This window comes from Delphinus delphis, chromosome 15 (genome assembly GCF_949987515.2).
Source record: "Delphinus delphis chromosome 15, mDelDel1.2, whole genome shotgun sequence".
Taxonomy (NCBI): Eukaryota; Metazoa; Chordata; class Mammalia; order Artiodactyla; family Delphinidae; genus Delphinus; species Delphinus delphis.
In genome coordinates, this window is record NC_082697.1 from 72,158,347 (window position 1) to 72,177,770 (window position 19,424).

The following is a 19,424-nucleotide window of genomic DNA, read 5'->3' on the forward strand; positions in this document are numbered from 1 at the left end:
GGTTCAAGCCCTGGTCCAGGAAGATCCCACATGCCGCGGAGCAACTAAGCCCGTGTGCCACAACTACTGAGCCCGAGTGCCACAACTACTGAAGCCTGAGTGCCTAGAGCCTATGCTCCGCAACAAGAGAAGCCACTGCAATGAGAAGCCCGCGCACCACACAAAGAGTAGCCCCCCGCTCGCCACAGCTAGAGAAAGCCTGCACGCAGCCACAAGGATCCAATGCAGCCAGAAATAAATAACTAAATGTATTAAAAAAAAATGCACTCCAGAAAGAATTTTTTTAAGTTCTTGTTAGTTTAGATAACTGCCAAAATACCCAAATTCCGTTTGCTTATACCTGTTCTGTATGAAATAAGATTGATATTAAATTTTATTCTGGCCTCAAATATTTCATAAGAGACTGAATACGTGATTGGTATACTCAGTATAAGATTTTGAAGTTTATTTTCAAGTTTTTATTATGGGAAATTTCAGACATACAAAAGTAGAAAAAGAGTTTAATGAACCGCCAAACAGCCATCACCCATTTTCAACAACGATCAGCTCACGATCTCATTTCGTTCAGAGCCTCTCTGCCTCCTCATACCCGTAACCCGCATTACAAGATTTGGAAATTTTAAACATAAATTTGCCAGAGAAGAGGCACTGTGACATGATGCAAAGACTTTAGACTTGGGAGTTGGACAGATCTGGGTTCGCTTCCCAGTTCTAGCCCTTAGGAAAATTGTGTCACCTTTGTACACCTCACTTTCCTCGTCTCTGATGTGGGGATAATAATGCCGACCTCTTCGAATTGGGGGAACCTTTAGGTGAGGACAAAAAGTCCTCCAAGTGAGCGTCTCCAAAGTGTCAGGCACTGGTAATAACATAAAAGACTGAGATCCACCCCTGTTGTCAAGGAACTGGGATATTCTACTTATTCTAGAGTATTCTTTTCTTGTGCAAACTTTGATAATGGTTGCCTAGAGGAGTTTGACAAAGATTCGGGGACTTCTGTTAGGACTCAGTGGGGAAAAGTGCCGTGGTTGATGACTGATGTCTGCCTTGGGATTGGGGCTGAGGGATAACACTCGTACTGAGAAGCAAGCTGGGCATATCATAAACACCTGATGTATAGTAAACATCCCTCCACTCCTGGTAAGGTCTCAGACAACTAGCTACTGGAATTTCATCCTTTATAAAGTATGGACAAGTTGTGCCTTTAACTGGAAGTGTGGTACAGGTTAAACTCATGACATAGGGTGTATTCTTATTGCCCTCAGGTGTGCACTCAAGACCTCATCTCTCCCATCAATGTCTCCCTAAATTACTCTCTCTGGGAGGAAGAAGGGACACCGAGGGACCAAAGCACGGTAAGAAGAGATCAGCTGGAGAGACTGATAGGAAATAAGAGAGAATAGAAATTCAATTTGTCAGGACTGTATTACATTGGCTTCAAGCAATAGAAATGAAATATGCTTACTTAAGCAGAAAGGAGTCTATGGGAGTTTGTATTTAAGAGAAATTTGGAAAACTGGGATTGGGAAGATGGAGGACCAGGGTAGGTGGAGGCTCTGGGGGCTCTCAAGAGGAAGAAATAATGGATGGACTTCCCAGGGCACGGCCCCTTCCACGCGTCCCTCTGTGCATCAGCTTCAGACCTCATTAGGCTTCTAACCTGGGCGAATACTAACAGATGCAAATTACAGGGAGAGAACACCAGAAAGCCTAGGACCATCCCTTATCTGTGGAAGGACAGGGTATCCTAATTAGCCTTCTCGCCCAAGGGTATTCCGTTGAGGGCAGGTAGTTCCCTCAAAGCCTAATTGGGGTGCCCTTGTTATGTAAAAGAAGAGGAAAGCACTCTCTATCCTAGTCTCCTGGATCCCACGCTCCCTACCCAGTGCCTGAAAGCCTAATTTCCTCTTCTGAAATCCTTGACACTCAGCTGGTGGTTTGGCTTCTGTCGGAAGGCGGCAGGGTCTGATGGAAAGAACCTGGGCCTGGAAGCCTGAAGATGCAGATTTGTTTTTTTCTGGCACAAGCAGGTCTGTCTTTCTTTGGGACGGTTTCTGCATCTCTGCATTCTGAGGTCGCTTTCAGGGCCGGAGCTCCGTGACTGATAAACACACTCCTTCTTGTGGTTTTTGGCAGCTTGCGCTGAGTGCCCTGCCCCGCAACCTGCCACCCACTCAGGATGTATAGGGACAGCCAGCAGTTTCTCCCATCGGCACTAATTAAAAGAATAAAATAAAAAAGTCAAACTGTGTGGTGCAGCAACTCAGGCTTCAAAGGAGACCTGGGAATTCCCTGGTGGTCCAGTGGTTAGGACTCCAAGCTTCCACTACAAGGGGCACGAATTCGATCCCTGTTTGGGGAGCTAAGATCCCGAAAGGTGTGTCGCCTGGCCAAAAATAATAATAATAATAATAAACAAATTAAAGGCTAATTTAAAAAAAAGAGAGAGAGAGACCTGAGGTCACAGTTGTCAAAAAGTCTTCCTGGGGGAAGTGTCCTTTGTTCCGGATCTCGCAGAATGAGTAGATTTTGCGTAGGTTGAGAGAGAAGAGGCACGATTTTAAGTTCGGGGGAAATGGGGAGGTGGGCTTAGCTTCTGGCAGGACAACTGAACAAGACAGAGGCCCTGGATGCCCCTTTGGGGACAGGCTGTGGTCTGGTGGGTGGTGGGAAATCTGTGCGGGAATGTTGGGGTGGCTGCAAGCAGTCAGCAGAAGCTGCCAGGAGCCCCGCCCTTAGGGGAGGGTCTGGAGGCTGCTTGGCAGATGGCCTGGAAGTGGAGGGGGCTGGAGTCTCTTGAGAACATACCGTTGATCACCCATAAAACACTCCTGTGTCACCATTACCCTCAACTGCTGAATATGGCTTGCGAGGCTGGGGGGAAGCTGCACCCTGCTTCCCTCTCCTGCCCCTCCTGACACGCGGCACTCCCGCCAGTCCGAGCATCTTCCTGCTCCTTACACGGGCACAATCTCTCTTGCCTTGGCCTTCACGTAAACTGTTCTTTCTTCGTCTCTTTCCATTCTCTTCACCTGGCTCCCTCCTCCTCACCCTGTGGATTTCAGTTGAGATGCCATCCCTTCAGGAAGCTTCCCTGATCTCCAAGCGTAGGATAGGATCCCCTTCTACATCCTCTAAACATACCCTGTACCTGTCCCATCCTCACACTTGAGGATGCCGGGCCGTTTCTCCCACCAGCCTGGGAGGACGGGCAGTGTGTCTGTTTTGATCTCTGCTTGGGGGGGTCTGGCCCAGAGCAGAAATTCTGGAAATGTTGAAAAAACTGGCCTTGATCTGATAAGAGATGGAGAGCTGGGGTTCACAGAGGAGAAGCACAGGAGGAGCTAGTCCCAGGCAGGGGAGTCTAGAGGCTGCGCGGCCAGGTGCTGCTCCCAGCAAAGCCTGGGAGAACCTGGGGGAGCTGCTCTGTCAAGACCCAGATCTCATGGCCAGGACAGGAAGTGGACACCCTGAGCCTCCCTCAAGGAACTGCCACCAGAGGAGTGTGGCACAGACAGCCTTGGGCTGAGTCGGGAGGTTGGGGCCTGCCCCGGGAAGGCGTTGGCTCCTGAGAGGGCCCCGACCACAGCCAGCCCAGCTGAGCACCAAGCTCTGAGCCCCTCCAGCTCTCCTCCATCAGTTCTGCTGCCTCAACTATTCTCTCCTGTCTCCCCCTCCTCCGTGCTCAGCAGGGCAAGGACATCCAGCCCATCCTGAGGCCCTCACCACACTCGGAGACCAAGGAGGTAAGAGGGGAAGAGGGGCAGACAGAGAGGCCAAGGTCCAGTCCTCCTGGGTGTGGGGATCTGAGCCTCCTGGTACTTTCTTCTTGGCCTTCCAGATCCCTTTTGAGAAGAACTGCGGAGAGGACAAGAAGTGTGAGGCTAACCTGGGGCTGACCTCCACTGCAAGGTCTGTAAGGCCTCCTGTTTCACTCGATGTTTTCCTGAGGCAGCTCCTGTGTATAAAAAGAACATAGGACTTCAGGTCGGAAGACCCCCACGGCCACTGACTCCGTTTGTCGTCTGGGCCTTAGTTTCCCCCTCTGAGAAATGCTGGTGCCTTGCAGCTCTCCTATCAGGAATAGACGAGATCGCAAAACTTAAAGCCTGTGCATAGGAGCTTATTTTTGTGTATTTCTTTCTTCTGGCCTACCGGATCCCTCAGTTCTGAAAGTCCCCACCTCTGATCCTGCTTCCTTTGTTGGCCCCCATAACTTTGCCCTGATCCTCCCCCCAGATCCAGAGTCCTGCGTCTGACCCCCTCCGCCAGCCTCTCTGTGGGGCTGACACTGAGGAACTTGGGAGAAGACGCTTACTGGGTCCACCTCAGCCTGAGCTTCCCTCGGGGACTCTCCTTCCGCAAAGTGGAGACACTCAAGGTGAGCGAGAGGGTGGGGTCTGCCCGCAGACCACGTGCCAGGCTTGTCCTGCCTCTTGGGGCCCCAGGAGGTCAGGACAGCCTGAAGATGTGGGCGGAGGTCTTCGGACCACCTCTGGGTTCTCAGCCTGATGGCCACCCTCGAGCTGTGTGAGCTGAGATACAAGGTTCATCCTCTGTGAGCCTCGGATTCGCGACCAAGAAATGAGGCTGGGGACATCACAGGGTTAGAGGGTTGCATGAAATGGAGAGTGTGACAGAGGCTCATGGACCTGGTGACCAAGAAGTTGTGCACAGGTTCAGGGAGACTGAGCTACCTTCCTCCTAAAGGTGACCAACTTGTCTTTGAGGGATGGCCTGGGTTGTTTTATTATTTCATTATTTTTTTCTTCTAATTTTATTGAGATATAATTGACATACAGCACTGTATAAGTGGAAGGTGTACAGCATAATGATTTGACTTACATACATCATGAAATGATCATCACAATAAGTTTAATGCATATGCATCATCTCGTATGGATACAAAATTAAAGAAACAGAAAAAACATTTTTGTGTGTGATGAGAACTCCTAGGATTTACTCTCTTGAGCTGGGTTATTTTAAGTGCAACTTTTATTTTTTAAATTATTGTTACTAAAGTAATACATAATCACCGCAGAAACTTGGAAATTACAGAGAAGTTTAAAGAAGACAAACACCCGTACTTATACAACCCACAATTATGACTTTTAATATTTTGGTGTTTATCCTTCTGTTTTTCTATACACATAGGTACAAATTATTGATACATTGTATACTTATTCTATATTTTAACTAATTGGCATTTTGCTCTCCATATGGTTATTTTTCCTCCATGTTTTTTTTTTTTTTTTTTTTTTTTTTTTGCGGTACGCAGGCCTCTCACTGTTGTGGCCTCTCCCGTTGTGGAGCACAGGCTCCGGACGCGCAGGCCCAGCGGCCACGGCTCACGGGCCCAGCCGCTCCGTGGCATGTGGGATCCTCCCGGACCGGGGCACGAACCTGTGTCCCCTGCATCAGCAGGTGGACTCTCAACCACTGCGCCACCAGGGAAGCCCCTCCTCCATGTTTTTAAAAAAATTTTGAATTTTGAAATTTAAAACAAAAATGTTGAGCCATACAATATTTGTCTTTTTGTGTCTGTCTTACATCGCTTAGCAAGATGTTCTTCACCTTAGCGTTATGTTTTTGAGGTTCATCCCTGTGATAGCAGGTATGAATTTCATTCCTTTTTAAGGCTAATATTCCATCACATGGATAGACCACATTTTGCTTATCCGTTCATCTGTGGATGGATCCTTGAATTATTCTTATACAGCAACATTAAATGCTTTCTTAAGGGGTATCTAGTAAAGTGATTGAGAACTTGAGATCTGGGGTCAAACAGACCTGGATTCAAGTTCCTACCAGATCCCTGCCGGGTTACCCAGTTGTGAGACTGGGGGAAAGTCTCTCGACTGCTCTGAGCCTCTATTTCCTTATCTGATTTTCTTCCCAATCTGAACTGAAATCTGTGGCTTCCAGACAGCGATGAAGATGAAGGGTTTTGTCCTCTTTAGCCCAGGATCAAGTTCATTTTGTAAATGGTTGCTGAATGTGTGGACGTAGCAGCATTTTAACTCTCTCCTGTGATTGTACCACAATTCACTGAACCATTCCCACCTCTTTGGATTGTTTGATCACTTCCAGTTTTTCCCTGTGAGAAACAGGATTGCAGTGAACATCTTTGTACTGAACCCCTGGCTGTACCCCTGACTCTTCGGCCCCACCTTTCTGCAAATGTGCCCTGGCCGGGGGGAGGGGACCTGAGGGTTGGTGGCCTCTGGGGAACTCTTAGCCTTGCCCACTAAAACGCTCCTTCTCTCTCTTCTCACCCCCAGCCCCACAGCCAGATACCTGTGAGCTGCGAGGAGCTTCCTGAGGAGACCAAGCTTCAGAGCAGGGCCCTCTCTTGCAACGTGAGCTCTCCCATCTTCAAAGCAGGCAGCTTGGTGAGTGCTTCCAGCCCCCAGGAGTCAAGCAGCCAAGGGGCTGTAAGCTCAGGAGGGGAGGGAGCTCCTGGCTCTGGGGAAGGTGAAGGTGATTGGAAAGGCAGGGCTTATCCCTACCCCAGGAGAATGTGTGCAGAGGTGTCCTGTGTCGTGTTTGAGAGCCTGGACTTTGGAATCAGAGAAACCCAGGGTTAGGTCATTCATTTTGTGACCTTACACACATGACTTAACCACTCGGAACCTCAGTATCCTCATCTCTACAATGGGGATAAAACACCCAGCCCAGGGCTTGAGATAAGCTGTCACTGTGACTATGGCAGTGGGGCCATGGGGGCTGTGAGGGGCTAAGGCGGCCCCCTGAGGGCCAGGCGCCTTCCTTCTTCATTCCCGTCTCCTCCCCTGACAGGTTGATATCCAGGTGATGTTTCATACGCTGCTGAACGGCTCCTGGGGGGACTTTGTTGAGGTGCACGCCAATGTGAGCTGGTGAGCAGGCCCCAGGCAGGCCCCTGCCAGCATCTCCTCCCACCCTGGCCTCAGACTGTCACACAGTCCTGGCCAGACTGTCTCCTAACACTGCCCTCTACCTTGCCCCCTGCAGCAACAATGAGGACTCAGGCCTCCTGGGGGACAACTCGGCCACCACCAGCATCCCAGTCATGTACCCCATCAACATCCTCACCAAGGAGTGAGTCCTGAGCGGCCGTCCCCCCTCTCCTCCCACCTCAGCCTCCCCACCCAGGGCCCCAGCCTTCCTCCCGGGGCTATCGATCTCTGAGTCAGATCGATACTTATGGTAGAAGAAAATGTGACTGAATGCTGAGCTGATGTGAGCTTCTGCTCCAGCTGCACTGCGCAGCTGAGGGCTTCCCCTGGAGCTTTCGACACCTCGCGAGGCACCTTGCCTCTCTGATTTACTGATGAACAACAAGGCTCAGAGAAGGGAGGAATCTGCCCAGAGTAGTACAGCTAGGAAGTACTGACACCAGCATCTGAACTTAAATCTGTCTTACTCCAAACTCCAGCCAAGCTCTTGAACATTTCCAGCCATGCTAGATTCCCTCTTCCCCGGGGCCAAGAGTGCTGGAAGAGATAGAAAAGTTTTCACAGTGACTCTTGCCCACAGAGAGTTTATGGTCAGGTTGGAGAACCCAGACACACAGAGTGAGTGTCTTAGAATGCTGTGGCAGGAAGGACCCATGGGGATCACTAGCTGGGTTTTCTCATTTACAGAAAAGAGGATGAAGCCAGAAAAGGGAAGTGGCATTTTTAAGTCGGCTCAGTGAGATAAGGGCGGGACCATGTCTGAGCCGGGGTCCCCGGTGCTTTTGAACATAAATGCCAAACACAATATTGTCTGAGGTGTGATATGAAACTAGAGCCAGGAAAGATGATGTGAGTTGGAGGAGACTTGAAAGGAGTCATGCAGAATAGGGGCTTGAACTGGGGTCTGGAGGATGAGGAGGTTCAGATAAGGGCTAGGAAGAAAGGCAGCCATTCTCATCAGAGAGACTAGCAAAGGGAAAGGCATGGGGGCGGCAAACAGTGGGGCAGATCCGGGGAGCAGGGGGTGGGCAGGCCCAGAGGATGGTAGGTATCTGTGGGGAGCAGTGGGCAGGCAGACTCGGAAGTGGGCAGGTCTGGATGTCGGGGAGCTTTGGACCTGACCCTTGGGGACAGCAGGGAGCCATTGATGGATTTGGAGGAGGAGCGTGGCAGGATCAGAGAGTGATATTAGGAAGGTCATTAGACGGATGGGGTGGGAGAGCGAGCCAGAGGCTGGTGCACTTCTCAAGGAGATGAGCAGTGGGGCCCAAGGACAGTGGAGGCTCCGGCGAGGTGGCGTCTAGTGGGGAGAACACAGCTCCAAAAGCCATCCACTTGTGTTCCAGTCCTTGTCCCCCACTGCAGGACTTTGGGCAAGACTGACCCCTTCAGTGAGCCCTAGTTTCCAAAGGGCAAGAGCAGAGCAGTGTCAGGATGACATGAGATCGTGCCTGCGCCGTCTCTAGCACAGTGGCTGGCAACTCCGAGGCTTCCCCTGGCCCGGGGCCCCCTGGGTGACTGGGTTGCTGTCTTCTCTGGCTTCTACAGCTGCTCCTCTCTCTCCACAGCCAGGAAAACTCCACGCTCTATATCAGTTTCACCCCCAAGGGTCCCAAGATCCACCATGTCAAGCACATCTATCAGGTATGAACCTCAGTGTGAAAGGGTCCTTAGAGGTTTCACGTTCAGCCCCATCCTGAGGCCCAAGGATGCAGAGACCAACTAGACTCAGTCTCATCCTCAAAGGGCCTAGCCCTCCACCTCGTTCTGTGATCCTTTCCCTGAAATGCTCCCAGTGGCGCATACTCACCAGCTCCTTTCCAACTCTGGATAAATTATTTCTGGAATCACAGAACTTGAGAGCCAGAAGGGCTCTGAGGGAGAACCTAGTTTTGGGGTTGTTGTTGTTTTAATTTATTTTATTGAAGTATAGTTGATTTACAGTGTCGTGGGGTGTTTTTGTTTTTTGAAGTAGAAAGTTCCCATTTATTTTAGGATTCAATTATATAGACATTTGATCTCCTAATTGCGTTCTCAGTTAGGTACAGAATCAGATTCATGTTTTCCGGAGAGAACCTAGTTTGGTTTTTTTTGCTGCACTGTGAGGCTTTTGGGATCTTAGTTCCCCAACCAGGGATCGAACTCGGGCCAGCAGTGAAAGTGCCAAGTCCTAACCACTGGACTGCCAGGGCATTCCTGAGAACCTAGTTTTTATTCAAACATTTAATGAGCTACCATTCCAGTTTAGGTACTTTCCTAGGTGGTAGGGCATCAATAAATAAAACAGGGTCTGCAACCACTCACCAAACCCAAGTTCTGAGCCTGGACCTTTATACATGCAAGCCCCGCAATTCACACCCAACCGTGAGAGCTTGTAAGACAGGCAGTGTCATTCCCATTTTACAGATGAGCAATCTGAGGCATAGACAGGTCAAGTAACTTGCCCTGGTTACCCAGCTAGTAAGGGGAACAGGTCAGATTCAAACACTTACTTGTATACAAAATCCATGTGTTTAAGTTAGTGGTCCTCGTTTCTCCTGCAATGCTCGGTGCTGTAGTAGAGTCATCATTATGGGAACTCAGAAGAGGGAGGCCGCCCCCTGAGTCTAAACCTTGAGGCGTCTAGGGCTTTCTTGAGGTAACCTCAGAGAGGAGCAGGCTCTGAACAAGCCAAGAGCATTTTCATTTTACCGTGGGGGAAACTGAGGCCCCAAAGAGGCACCATCTTCCCCAAGGCCGCACTGAAGTCAGGGCCGACTGGGCAGTAGCTAGCGGGGAAGGACCCGGGGCAGTTCAATTCCCTGCGGAACAAAGGTGGGAGCCATCTCACTTTGACACCTCGATGTCAGGAGAGGAGGGGCCTTTGGGAAGGTCAGATGCCCATTTGCATTGAAATAGAACGTTCTGAGTGACCAGTGGAGTTGGCTTCCAGTGTCTTTCACTGGGATGGCTCTGGGCTCCCTACTGGGTCGACCAGGCCGGTCCTTTTACCACCAGAAGAGCGGAAAGAGTCCGACAAACCCCAGCTCTGTCGCCTGCGCTCTGTATGACCTTGGGCCAAGGATTCACCTGTCCATGCCACAGTTCCCCACTGTGACAAGTGAGGTTTGGGATAAGAACTTCACAGGTGGTCGTGAGGTTTAAATGGGTCACCTGCTTCCTCTAGAGTGCTTGGCGCAGTGCCTGAGGACATGGAGGTCGCCACAGGGGTGACGTGGGTGTCGTGCTGCAGCCCTGGCCTTCCCAGCTACCTGGAAACCTTACATTCTTGCCTCACTCTGCCTGGAACCAGCTCAACCCCTTGGGCACGCTCTCTCTCTCTCTCTCTCTCTCTCCGCCTCTGAATAGTCACCAGGGCTAGATGCCTCCAGCATCTTCAGCCGTGCATTTGTCTCACTACTGCCTGGCTTGCCAAGTAGCCACTCTTGCTAAAGGCCCTAATGGTCTCCGTTTTAGCTAAACCCAACACGGCATGGGTCATGTGTGATCCTGTCCCTCCTTCCTGAAGCTGTCCCATTAGTCAGGCCCTGTTTGCCTCAAGGAGGTCAGCTCTAATAACTAAGGTTTACTGTGGGCTACATAGGCATGGAAACCCAGTGAGAGCTGGCCAGCTGGGCCACCGGATCTCCTTCCTCGTGGTCTTCTGCTCCCATGGCTGGTTAGGAACATAGGCTTCAGCCAGACCCTAGATCTTTTTGAAGCTCTGCCACTTAAAGCTGTGTGACCTTAGGCAGCTTACTTAACCTCTCTGAGCCTCGGTAAAACGGGGATAATAACACCTACCTTATGGGGTTGTCAGGAGGCACAAATGAGAAAATGCAATTTAATTTAATTTTTTTTTTTTTGGCCATGCACCCGCGCCCTCGACAGTGAAAGCGCAGAGTCCTAACCACTGGACCACCAGGGAATTCCCAGAAAATGCAGTTTAAGAACTTAGCACAGTGCTGACACAAACGGTATCTGTCAATATTGGCTGTTTTTAGCATTGTTGTTTTCTCCATCATCCAAGGAAGGTGATAGAACAGAGTGGTTCCAGTCTCTGAAGTCACAGCCTGGGTTAAAATGCCAGCTCTACTACTTGATAGCTTCAGACAAATTAGTGAATCTCCCTGAGCCTCAGTTCTCTCATCTGTAAAATGGGGATGATAGTACTGCCCACCACATAGGAATATTGAAAGAACTAAATGAGATCATGCATTTAGTGGGACTCAGACGAGGCCTAGCATGCTAAGTGTTCATCTAGTGGGGATTGTTACCACCTACGTGTTCTAACCCTCCGTCCTCTGCTTTGTCACCATTGCTATTGCTTCCTAGCAGATTCAGGGCTCTGGGCTTGCGCTACTGATTGTTCTGTTGTGTCTGTCTACACTAGGTGTGTCTCACTTCCAGGGTAAGTGTTCCCCTTCCAAATGACAACTTGGAATTGTGTCCCTCTTGCTCCTCCAATGCACCTGTGCCTGCAGCTGGTCACTGATGTCCTCTGGGATGTCTTCCTAGCATCTTTTGTTGTTGTTGTTGTCTTTTAATGGCTTCATTGAGGTAGAATTCACATACCAATTTACCCATTTAAAGTATACAATTCAATGGCTTTTAGTATATTCACAAAGCTGTGCATCACCATAATCTAATTTTAGAACGTTTTTATTACTCCAGAAAGAAACCCAGTACCTGTTTGCAGTCACACCCCCTTCCTCCCTCCCCCAGCACCTGGCAGCCACTACTTTTGTCTCTATAGATTTGCCTATCCCAGACATTACATATAAAAGGAATCCTACAACATGTGGTCTTTTGTTACTGGATTCTTTCACTTAGCATAGTATTTTCAAGGTTCATCCATGTTGTAGCATGGGTCAGTATTTCATTCTCTTTTTTTTTGCGAAATAATATTCCTTTGTAAGACAGGCCATACTTGATTTATCCATTCTTCAGTCTATGGACATTTGGGTTATTTCCATTTTGGGCTATCATGGATAATGCTGCTAGAACATTCCTGTACAGGTTTTTGTGTGGACATATGTTTTGTTTCTCCTGGATATGTAACTAGGAGTACAGTTGCTCCTCTTGAAGCTTTGGTCTCAGGATGTTCGAAACCAAATTTATCATCTTCCTGTAAGCCAGCATCTCCTTTGGTTTGCTTAGAATCCTTTAAAAGCACCACCTTTTCCTCAAGCAAAACTTCCAAGTCTGGGTGAACGTCTCCTTCCTCTGTACTTGGTTCCACTGTCTCCTCAGGTCCTGTTGTCTATATCCTTTTCTCTCTTCTGACCTCACTACTGCTCGGACTGAGTTCCTCACCTTCTTGCAGCTGGACTATGGCACAGGCTCCCAACTTCTTTCCATTCCATGCCTGCAGTGGGTGCAACCCCCTGGAGCCATCTTCCCCTTGGCTGCCTTCCAGGACTGCCCATTGCTTAGTCGTTGGTCCCTAACTTCTGGCCCTCCAGCCTCTGGACACCAGAATCTCATCCCAAGTCTCCTTCCCAGTTTTATCTCCTATCTCTCCTTCCCAGGCACCCTACCCTCCGCCACATCACACTCACCTGGTGCTCTCCTAATTCCCTGCATTTTCTCTTCCCGCTGGCTTCCCCCATCTTCATCTGTTAATCCCCTCTCTACCTTTTACAGCTAAATTCAAATGCTGCCTTTAACATTAGGCCATTTAAATTTAACTTAACTGATGCTTTTAAAGTGTCCACAAATGTTTGTTGAATGAATAAATGATAGAACCCCACAAACTGGATATGTATTTCCCTGCTTGACCTGTGATTCATTGGTGCTACTCCTGTGTCACCTTCTACATTTCTGGGTCTTCCAGCCCTAGCACAGACAGATCTTTTTTATAAAAGGCACTTAGGAAATGCTTTTTTAAAGAAAATCTTGGCTGCGCCGCACAGCTTGTGTGATTTCAGTTCCCCGACCAGGGATTGAACCCAGGTCACAGCAGTGAAAGCCTGGAATCCTAACCAGTAAGCTACCAGGGAACCCCCAGGAAATGTTTCTTAAATAAATTCAGTGTACTTGCCAAAATGTTTTTCCCAAATAATTTTTGCATCTATCCTTGTTAAATGTCCTTCCTTCTTTCACTCATTCAAAAAACTACTTTTTGCGAGGCTGGTTATGTGCTGGGTAGTGTGTCAAGGCCGTAGGGAATTGCAGGTGAAATGAGCCACAGCTCCTGCCCTCTCACAGCTCACAGTCTAGGGGGGATAAACGCACACAAGCAGATGCTTTGCCATCTTGCTGGGGAACGAGGGTGCTGTGGGAGAGTCAGCCAAACCTTCAGGATGATGTTTGAGCAGTACCTTGCAGGATGGGCAAGGGTTAGCCACATGGAGGAAGCAGAGAAGCGCGTGGACCCCAGGCTGTAAGGTTATGGTTGACCATTGCCCACTGCCTAATGAAGAGCGGGCCCTTGGGTCCCAGCCAAGGAGGATTGGATCTGGGGTGGCCATTGGGGTAGCATTCAGGGCTCTGCAGCCCCTTGTCCTCTGTACCAGGTGAGGATCCAGCCTTCTGTCTATGACCACAATGTGCCCGCCCTGGAGGCCTTGGTTAGGGTACCACAGCCTCACGGCGAGGGGCCCATCACGCACAAGTGGAGCGTGCAGACGGTGAGTGTGGGCCTCAGAGGGAAGGGCGTGCAGGTCTCTGGGGGTGAGCTCATGATGTGGGGGTGGGGGGAGATGTGTGGGGACAAGAGTGAGCATGATTGAATCTGCCAGGGGCCGGTGGGGAAGAACTGGGATGCAAGGTGGTATCTGAGAGTGGGGAAGAATGCAGGTCTGGCCTCAAGGGGCGGGCCTCCCCTCTCAGCTCTGGACTAACTGAAGACCTCGCCTCATCCTTCCCAGGAGCCTCCTGTCACCTGCCACCGTGAGGAACTGGAGAGTCCATCTGATGTGGCTGAGGTGTGGGCCGTGACCTCAGAAACTGGGGTGGGGGCTGGCCAGGGGGCAGGTGGGAGGAAACCTCCCTGACCCCCCGCTGTCCTTCCCGCAGCCTTGCTCACTTGGAGCCGAGTTCCGCTGCCCAGTGGTCTTCAGGCAGGAGATCCTCGTCCAAGTGATCGGGACGGTGGAGCTGGTGGGGGAGATCAAGGTAGCTGGCAACAGACTCCAAGTGGTTCTGGGTGGGCCTCGAGGGGTGGGGCGTGGGCTTCCCCCCCAGAGAGCCTCCTTGCATTTTTTGTTCTGTCTTGAGGAAATAGCCCCAATGTTTACACAGTTGCAGATGAAAGAGGACCACCACGATTTGTTTAAAATTCGCAGGACAGTTTTCAGGGGCCTACAGATAATTCCTAGGTGTTCTTTATAGGAAAAATGTCCTCCCAACAATGGCAAACGGCACGTTAGAATGCTCCAGGAGAGAATGGGGTAGAGATGGCGCACCCACTAGGACCCATTTTCCTCTGCCTCTGCCCCTTGAGTTGTACTGGGGGGCAGAAGTCAGTGGGGTCTGGGTCCTTGTTCCCTCTGGCCTGACGTCCCACCCCCGCCCCTCCCTCCCACAGGCCTCCTCCATGTTCAGCCTCTGCAGCTCCCTCTCCATCTCCTTCAGCAGCAGCAAGCACTTTCACCTCTACGGCAGCAACGCCTCCCTGGCCCAGGTATCTCTCTACCTCCTCAGGAGACCCGGGAACAGAGGGCAGCAGAGGAATGGGAGGAACCCAGGGCAGAGCTAGGAGAGCTGGAGCTGGGAGTGTGGGCAGCCACAGAGGAGGTTTGGGCTTTAGTGCTGTAAGAACCTCCCCACAGGGCTTCCCTGGCGGCACAGTGGTTAAGAATCCGCCTGCCAACGCAGGGCACACGGGTTCGAGCCCTGGTCCGGGAAGATCCCACATGCCGCGGAGCAACTAAGCCCGTGCGCCACGACTATTGAGCCTGCGCTCTAGAGCCCGTGAGCCACAACTACTGAAGCCCATGCACCTAGAGCCCGTGCTCCGCAACAAGAGAAGCTACCACAATGAGAAGCCCGCGCACCGCAACGAAGAGTAGCCCCCGCTGGTTGCAACTAGAGAAAGCCCGTGCGCAGCCACGAAGACACAGTGCAGCCAAAAATAAATAAATTAAAAAGAAACAAAAAGAACCTCCCCACAGCCAGAGCCATCAGCCTTGGCACAAGCAGACCACAAGGTCAAGATGGGTTTGATGGCAACTCAGCCAAGGGGCCCCCACCCCACACGCAGGGCGTGATGGGAGGGACCCAGCACGTGCAGAGCCTGGCGTTGAGAGAGTGGGCGAGATGGGTTTAAGAGCAGGAAGCTCAGAGCAGGAGAAGGGAAGGGGCAGCTGAAAAAGTAAGCAGAAGCCAGATTCTGAAAGGCACTGCGTGCTGAGCTGGGGTTCTGGCATTTCATCCCGGGGCTAAGGGAAGACTCTTAAGGGTTTAAGGGGGCCGTGGTGCATATTTGCCTGTTCATTCTGGTGGCTGCAATGCAAGGTGTACTGGAGAGGGGGTCTGGCCCAAGCCCCATGTCGTGCGTGACACAGTCCAGATGGGAAATGCGGAGACCTAGGGATTGAGGCCAGATTCACAAGAAATGTCAGGGGTGGGAACGGCTTCTTCCCTGCACTCCCCACCTCTCCTCTCCCCACAGGTCATCATGAAGGTCGACGTTGTATATGAGAAGGAAATGGTCTATCTCTACGTGCTGAGCAGCATCGGGGGACTCTTGTTGCTGCTACTGATTTTCTTAGCTCTGTACAAGGTAGGAGCTTCTGCGAGGAACGGGCACCCAGCCAGGCTGGGGAGAGTGGAATTGGCAGGAGTCAGGGAGCAGAATACCAAGATGAGGGGGCTTTAAAGCCAGAAGGGGCCTCAGCCTACTCCTCCTTCTACAGATAAGGCTACTGAGACCCAAAGGGCAAGCAAGACTTTACCGGCATCCCTCAACAAGCACTGGCAGAGCCAGACCTGGGTACCCAGGGAGAGGAAGGAGAAGGACTGTCCCACATATCGAGGGCCAGGCACTGGGATACAGGGGCACAGAACACACACATGGTCCATGGCTTTGAGATGCTCACAGTCCGTGGGGGACACAGACATGAACATGATGGGGGCTATACTATGTGCTCTGGGCCTATGATACAGGGACCTAACTGAGGTTGGGGGGAGTCCAGAAAGGAATCTCAAGAGAGGTGGCCTTTGAGTTGGGATTTGAAGGATGAGTAGAAGTTAGCCAGATAAAGAGTGCTGGAGGGCAGCTGTTCCACGTGAAAAACTCAAATATTCCAGAAAAGAAAACATAGAAAATCAAAGTTTCTCCCTATTGCAACCCCAGAGGGTTGTCATTAACAACCATTTTGTTTATATTCCTCCATGTTCTAATTTTATTGTTAACATATATGTGAATGTGTGAGCATGAGAGAGAGAGAAAAGCCAGTGGATGTGTGGATGTATACAAAACATTACTGTATATACTGCTTGGGAGCTTGTACTTCCCCCTGGATATTATATCTTGATGTTTTTCTGTCTGAGCACAAACAGATTTGCCTCTTGCTCTTTAGTTTTGTTTTTATAATTTTTTTAAAAAACTTATTTATTTTCTTGGCTGCGTTGGGTCTTCATTGCTGCGCATGGGCTTTCTCTAGTTGCGGCGAGCTGGGGTTACTCTGTTGTGGTGGGCGTGCTTCTCATTGCAGTGGCTTCTCTTGTTGCAGAGCACGGGCTCTAGGCGCAAAGGCTCAGTAGTTGTGGCGCACTGGCTTAGTTGCTCCACGGCATGTGGGATCTTCCTGGACCAGGGCTCAAACCCATGTCCCCTGCATTGGCAGACAGATTCTTAACCACTGCACCACCAGGGAAGTCCCTGCCTCTTGCTTTTTAACCCGGGTGGTTTTCTACTGTCTGGATGCCTCACCTTTTATTTAACAAGATCCTTATTGACGAATGTTTAGATTGTTTGGAATTGACCTTTTTTTCAAACTGTGTGCCAAAAGGCGCTTTTTTTATTATTATTATTTATTTAGTTTTTTTTTGGCTGCGTTGTGTCTTCGTTGCTGCGCGCAGGCTTTCTCTAGTTGCGGTGAGCGGGGGCTACTCTTCGTTGCGGTGCACGGGCTTCTCATTGCGGTGGCTTCTCTTGTGGACCACGGGCTCTAGGCACACGGGCTTCAGTAGTTGTGGCGCACGGGTTTAGTTGCTCTGCAGCATGTGGGATCTTCCCGGACCAGGGCTCGAACCCGTGTCCCCTGCATTGACAGGCGGATTCTTAACCACTGTGCCACCAGGGAAGTCCCAAAAGGCTCTTGTTACCAACATCTCTGCACACTTGTCCAGATGTTTTTTAGAATCAATTCCTAGAGCTGGTATTACTGAGCCAAAGAATATATATCTTTTGAGCTTTCACCAGAGAGTGCATGGCCCCTACTAATAAGCCCTATATAAGTGCAGGCTTTTGCTGTTAGTATTACTAGATATTGTCAAATCACCCACCCGCAATAATGGTACATGACATTTTGATGAGCCTCAGGAATGAACTATTAAACGTACAGCTTTTTAACATACTGCCAAGAAGCAGGTGTGGCAGATCCCCTCGCCCCATCCCCAGAGCAGATGCCACCTGTCTGTGGCATGTGTGACTTATCCCTATAAACGGTACTTTCATGTTTTGCAGGGGCCGAAGGGTCCAAAGGGCTGTGTGGACTCTTTGTTTACTCAAGTCTTGTCTTCCTACAGGTTGGTTTCTTCAAACGGAACCTGAAGGAGAGGATGGAGGCGACCGTAGATGCTTCAAATGAAACCACTGGAGAAGATGCTGGGCAGCCGGCGTCTGGGGAAGAAGCCAAGGACCCGGGCTGCCTGGAGCCCCTCCACGAGAAGGAGGCCCAGGATGGAGGTGGCAGGGACTGAGGTGCAGGCTGGATGCAGAAGGCCCAGGACTGGACTCGGGATGCCTGGTGCCAGCCTGCCTCTACCTGAATTTCACCATGTGTCGTTGGGCAAGTCACTGCCCCTCCGTGAGCCTCACTTTCCCTATCTTGAACATGGGCCCATTCCTGCCTGCCTCCTTTGCAGGCTTATGGTGAGGATCCTTTGAGGGATGGGCCAGGAAGGCCACAGAGGTGAGGCCTTGTAATTATCATGTGGTCCTGGCTCCCACCGGCCCCTGTGAGTTTCCTTCCCTGGAAGAGAACATCTGATCTAAATTTTGGAGAAACAGTCATCGCAGGACCTAGCGACACTCCAGGCCCTCATACCCACCTGCCCTTGGATGTCCGCAGAGGCCTCAAGCCCCCAGAAACTTGCGTTGCATCCTCTCCTGCCTGGAATGCAGTCAGCTTTCAATTCTCCTACCAGAGAGCAAATCTCATCTGTGTCACTACATTGCTCCTGGAAACCCCTTGCCCTTTGGCTAACAGTCAGGTTCCTTAATAGGCCTTCCAACGTCTGCAAAACTGGGCTGTTCCCTTCCCAGCCTCTTCTCGAGACAGCCCGCCTCCCTTTCTAAGCGCCAGTTAACCAGCCTTTTCACTTGCCCAGCTCCTTCCTTCACCCAGACTCTTCTCACTTCCTGGAACATTCCTCCTGCCTCCTTTTCCTGCCTAACCCTCTCTCAGCCTTCAGATCTCAGTTCACACATAACTTCTGCAGGGCAACCCCCCAACCCCAACTCAGTTTGGTTCCCATATTATACACGCTTACACTAGCCCGCACTTGTCCTGCATAGCACTGCTTATATTCGTTAATTGTTAAGTGATTTACTTAAATTAAACAGTGGACTCCAGCGGGGTAAGGATCATACTTCTTGTTCACCTTGGGACCCCTGGTGGTATCACAGAACCAGACACATAGTAAGTACTTGAGACAATTTCACTGAATTGTGAGGGTGCCTGTGGGAAGATAGAGAAAAAAGCTTGATGGGCCCCAGGGCAACCCCATCCAACAAGGCTCAGTCTGCCCCAGGCGCCTGCCCCCTCCCTCCACAGCCCCACCCCGGTACTCCATCACATCCCACTGTGGCCCCCACCATCAAGGATGGAAACTATGTCCGTTTACCTGGCTCCCAGTGCCAAGCACAGCACCTGTACATATTTACCAAATAAATTAAGAATTCTGCCCAATTTTGTGATGTTTTTGTGCTGGTGCGACATTCCAGCCTGGCTCAATTAAATGAAAATTTCCTGGAATTAAATGGGAATTCCAGTGGTCAGAACTTGGAGTTTTCACTGCCAAGGAGCCAGGTTCGATCCCTGAGCGGGGAGCTAGGATCCCACAAGCCACCTGGCGTGGCCAAAGAAAAAAGAACATTTCCTTCTCAACCCTCCCACTAAGTGGGACCAAAACAGTCAAATCTTTTTTTCTTTCCTTTCTCCCTTCTCCTTCTCCTTCTCCTTTTTCTATTTGCCGTGATGACCCTCAGAAACTGACATGTACAGGACGTTGTCAGTTCATTCAAAGGAAGCAGCGAGAGAGACACAGAAAATGAGGAAAGGTTAGGGAGGCATTGACAATTTATTAAGCTGTGAGAATAGACCTTCTCTGATA

The 19,424-nt window shown here is 50.4% G+C and overlaps 1 protein-coding gene across 3 annotated transcripts in view; it reads left to right on the forward strand.

Annotated features, from left to right (window-relative positions):
* ITGAL (integrin subunit alpha L) overlaps window positions 1-18,992 on the forward strand; it is a 41,220-nt gene extending 22,228 nt beyond the window's left edge. For 2 of the 3 annotated variants that reach the window (XM_060032078.1, XM_060032080.1), the window contains 14 exons: window positions 1,266-1,355; window positions 3,690-3,746; window positions 3,842-3,912; window positions 4,240-4,381; window positions 6,282-6,392; window positions 6,799-6,878; window positions 6,994-7,080; window positions 8,507-8,582; window positions 13,436-13,549; window positions 13,790-13,846; window positions 13,938-14,036; window positions 14,449-14,544; window positions 15,535-15,645; window positions 17,616-18,992. In XM_060032078.1, the coding sequence (XP_059888061.1) occupies window positions 1,266-1,355; window positions 3,690-3,746; window positions 3,842-3,912; window positions 4,240-4,381; window positions 6,282-6,392; window positions 6,799-6,878; window positions 6,994-7,080; window positions 8,507-8,582; window positions 13,436-13,549; window positions 13,790-13,846; window positions 13,938-14,036; window positions 14,449-14,544; window positions 15,535-15,645; window positions 17,616-17,789 (1,365 nt within the window). In that variant the 3' untranslated portion in view covers window positions 17,790-18,992. The remainder of the gene's footprint in view (window positions 1-1,265; window positions 1,356-3,689; window positions 3,747-3,841; window positions 3,913-4,239; window positions 4,382-6,281; window positions 6,393-6,798; window positions 6,879-6,993; window positions 7,081-8,506; window positions 8,583-13,435; window positions 13,550-13,789; window positions 13,847-13,937; window positions 14,037-14,448; window positions 14,545-15,534; window positions 15,646-17,615) is intronic. The other variant, XM_060032079.1, reaches the window with a different exon arrangement.
* Window positions 18,993-19,424: the final 432 nt, after the last annotated feature.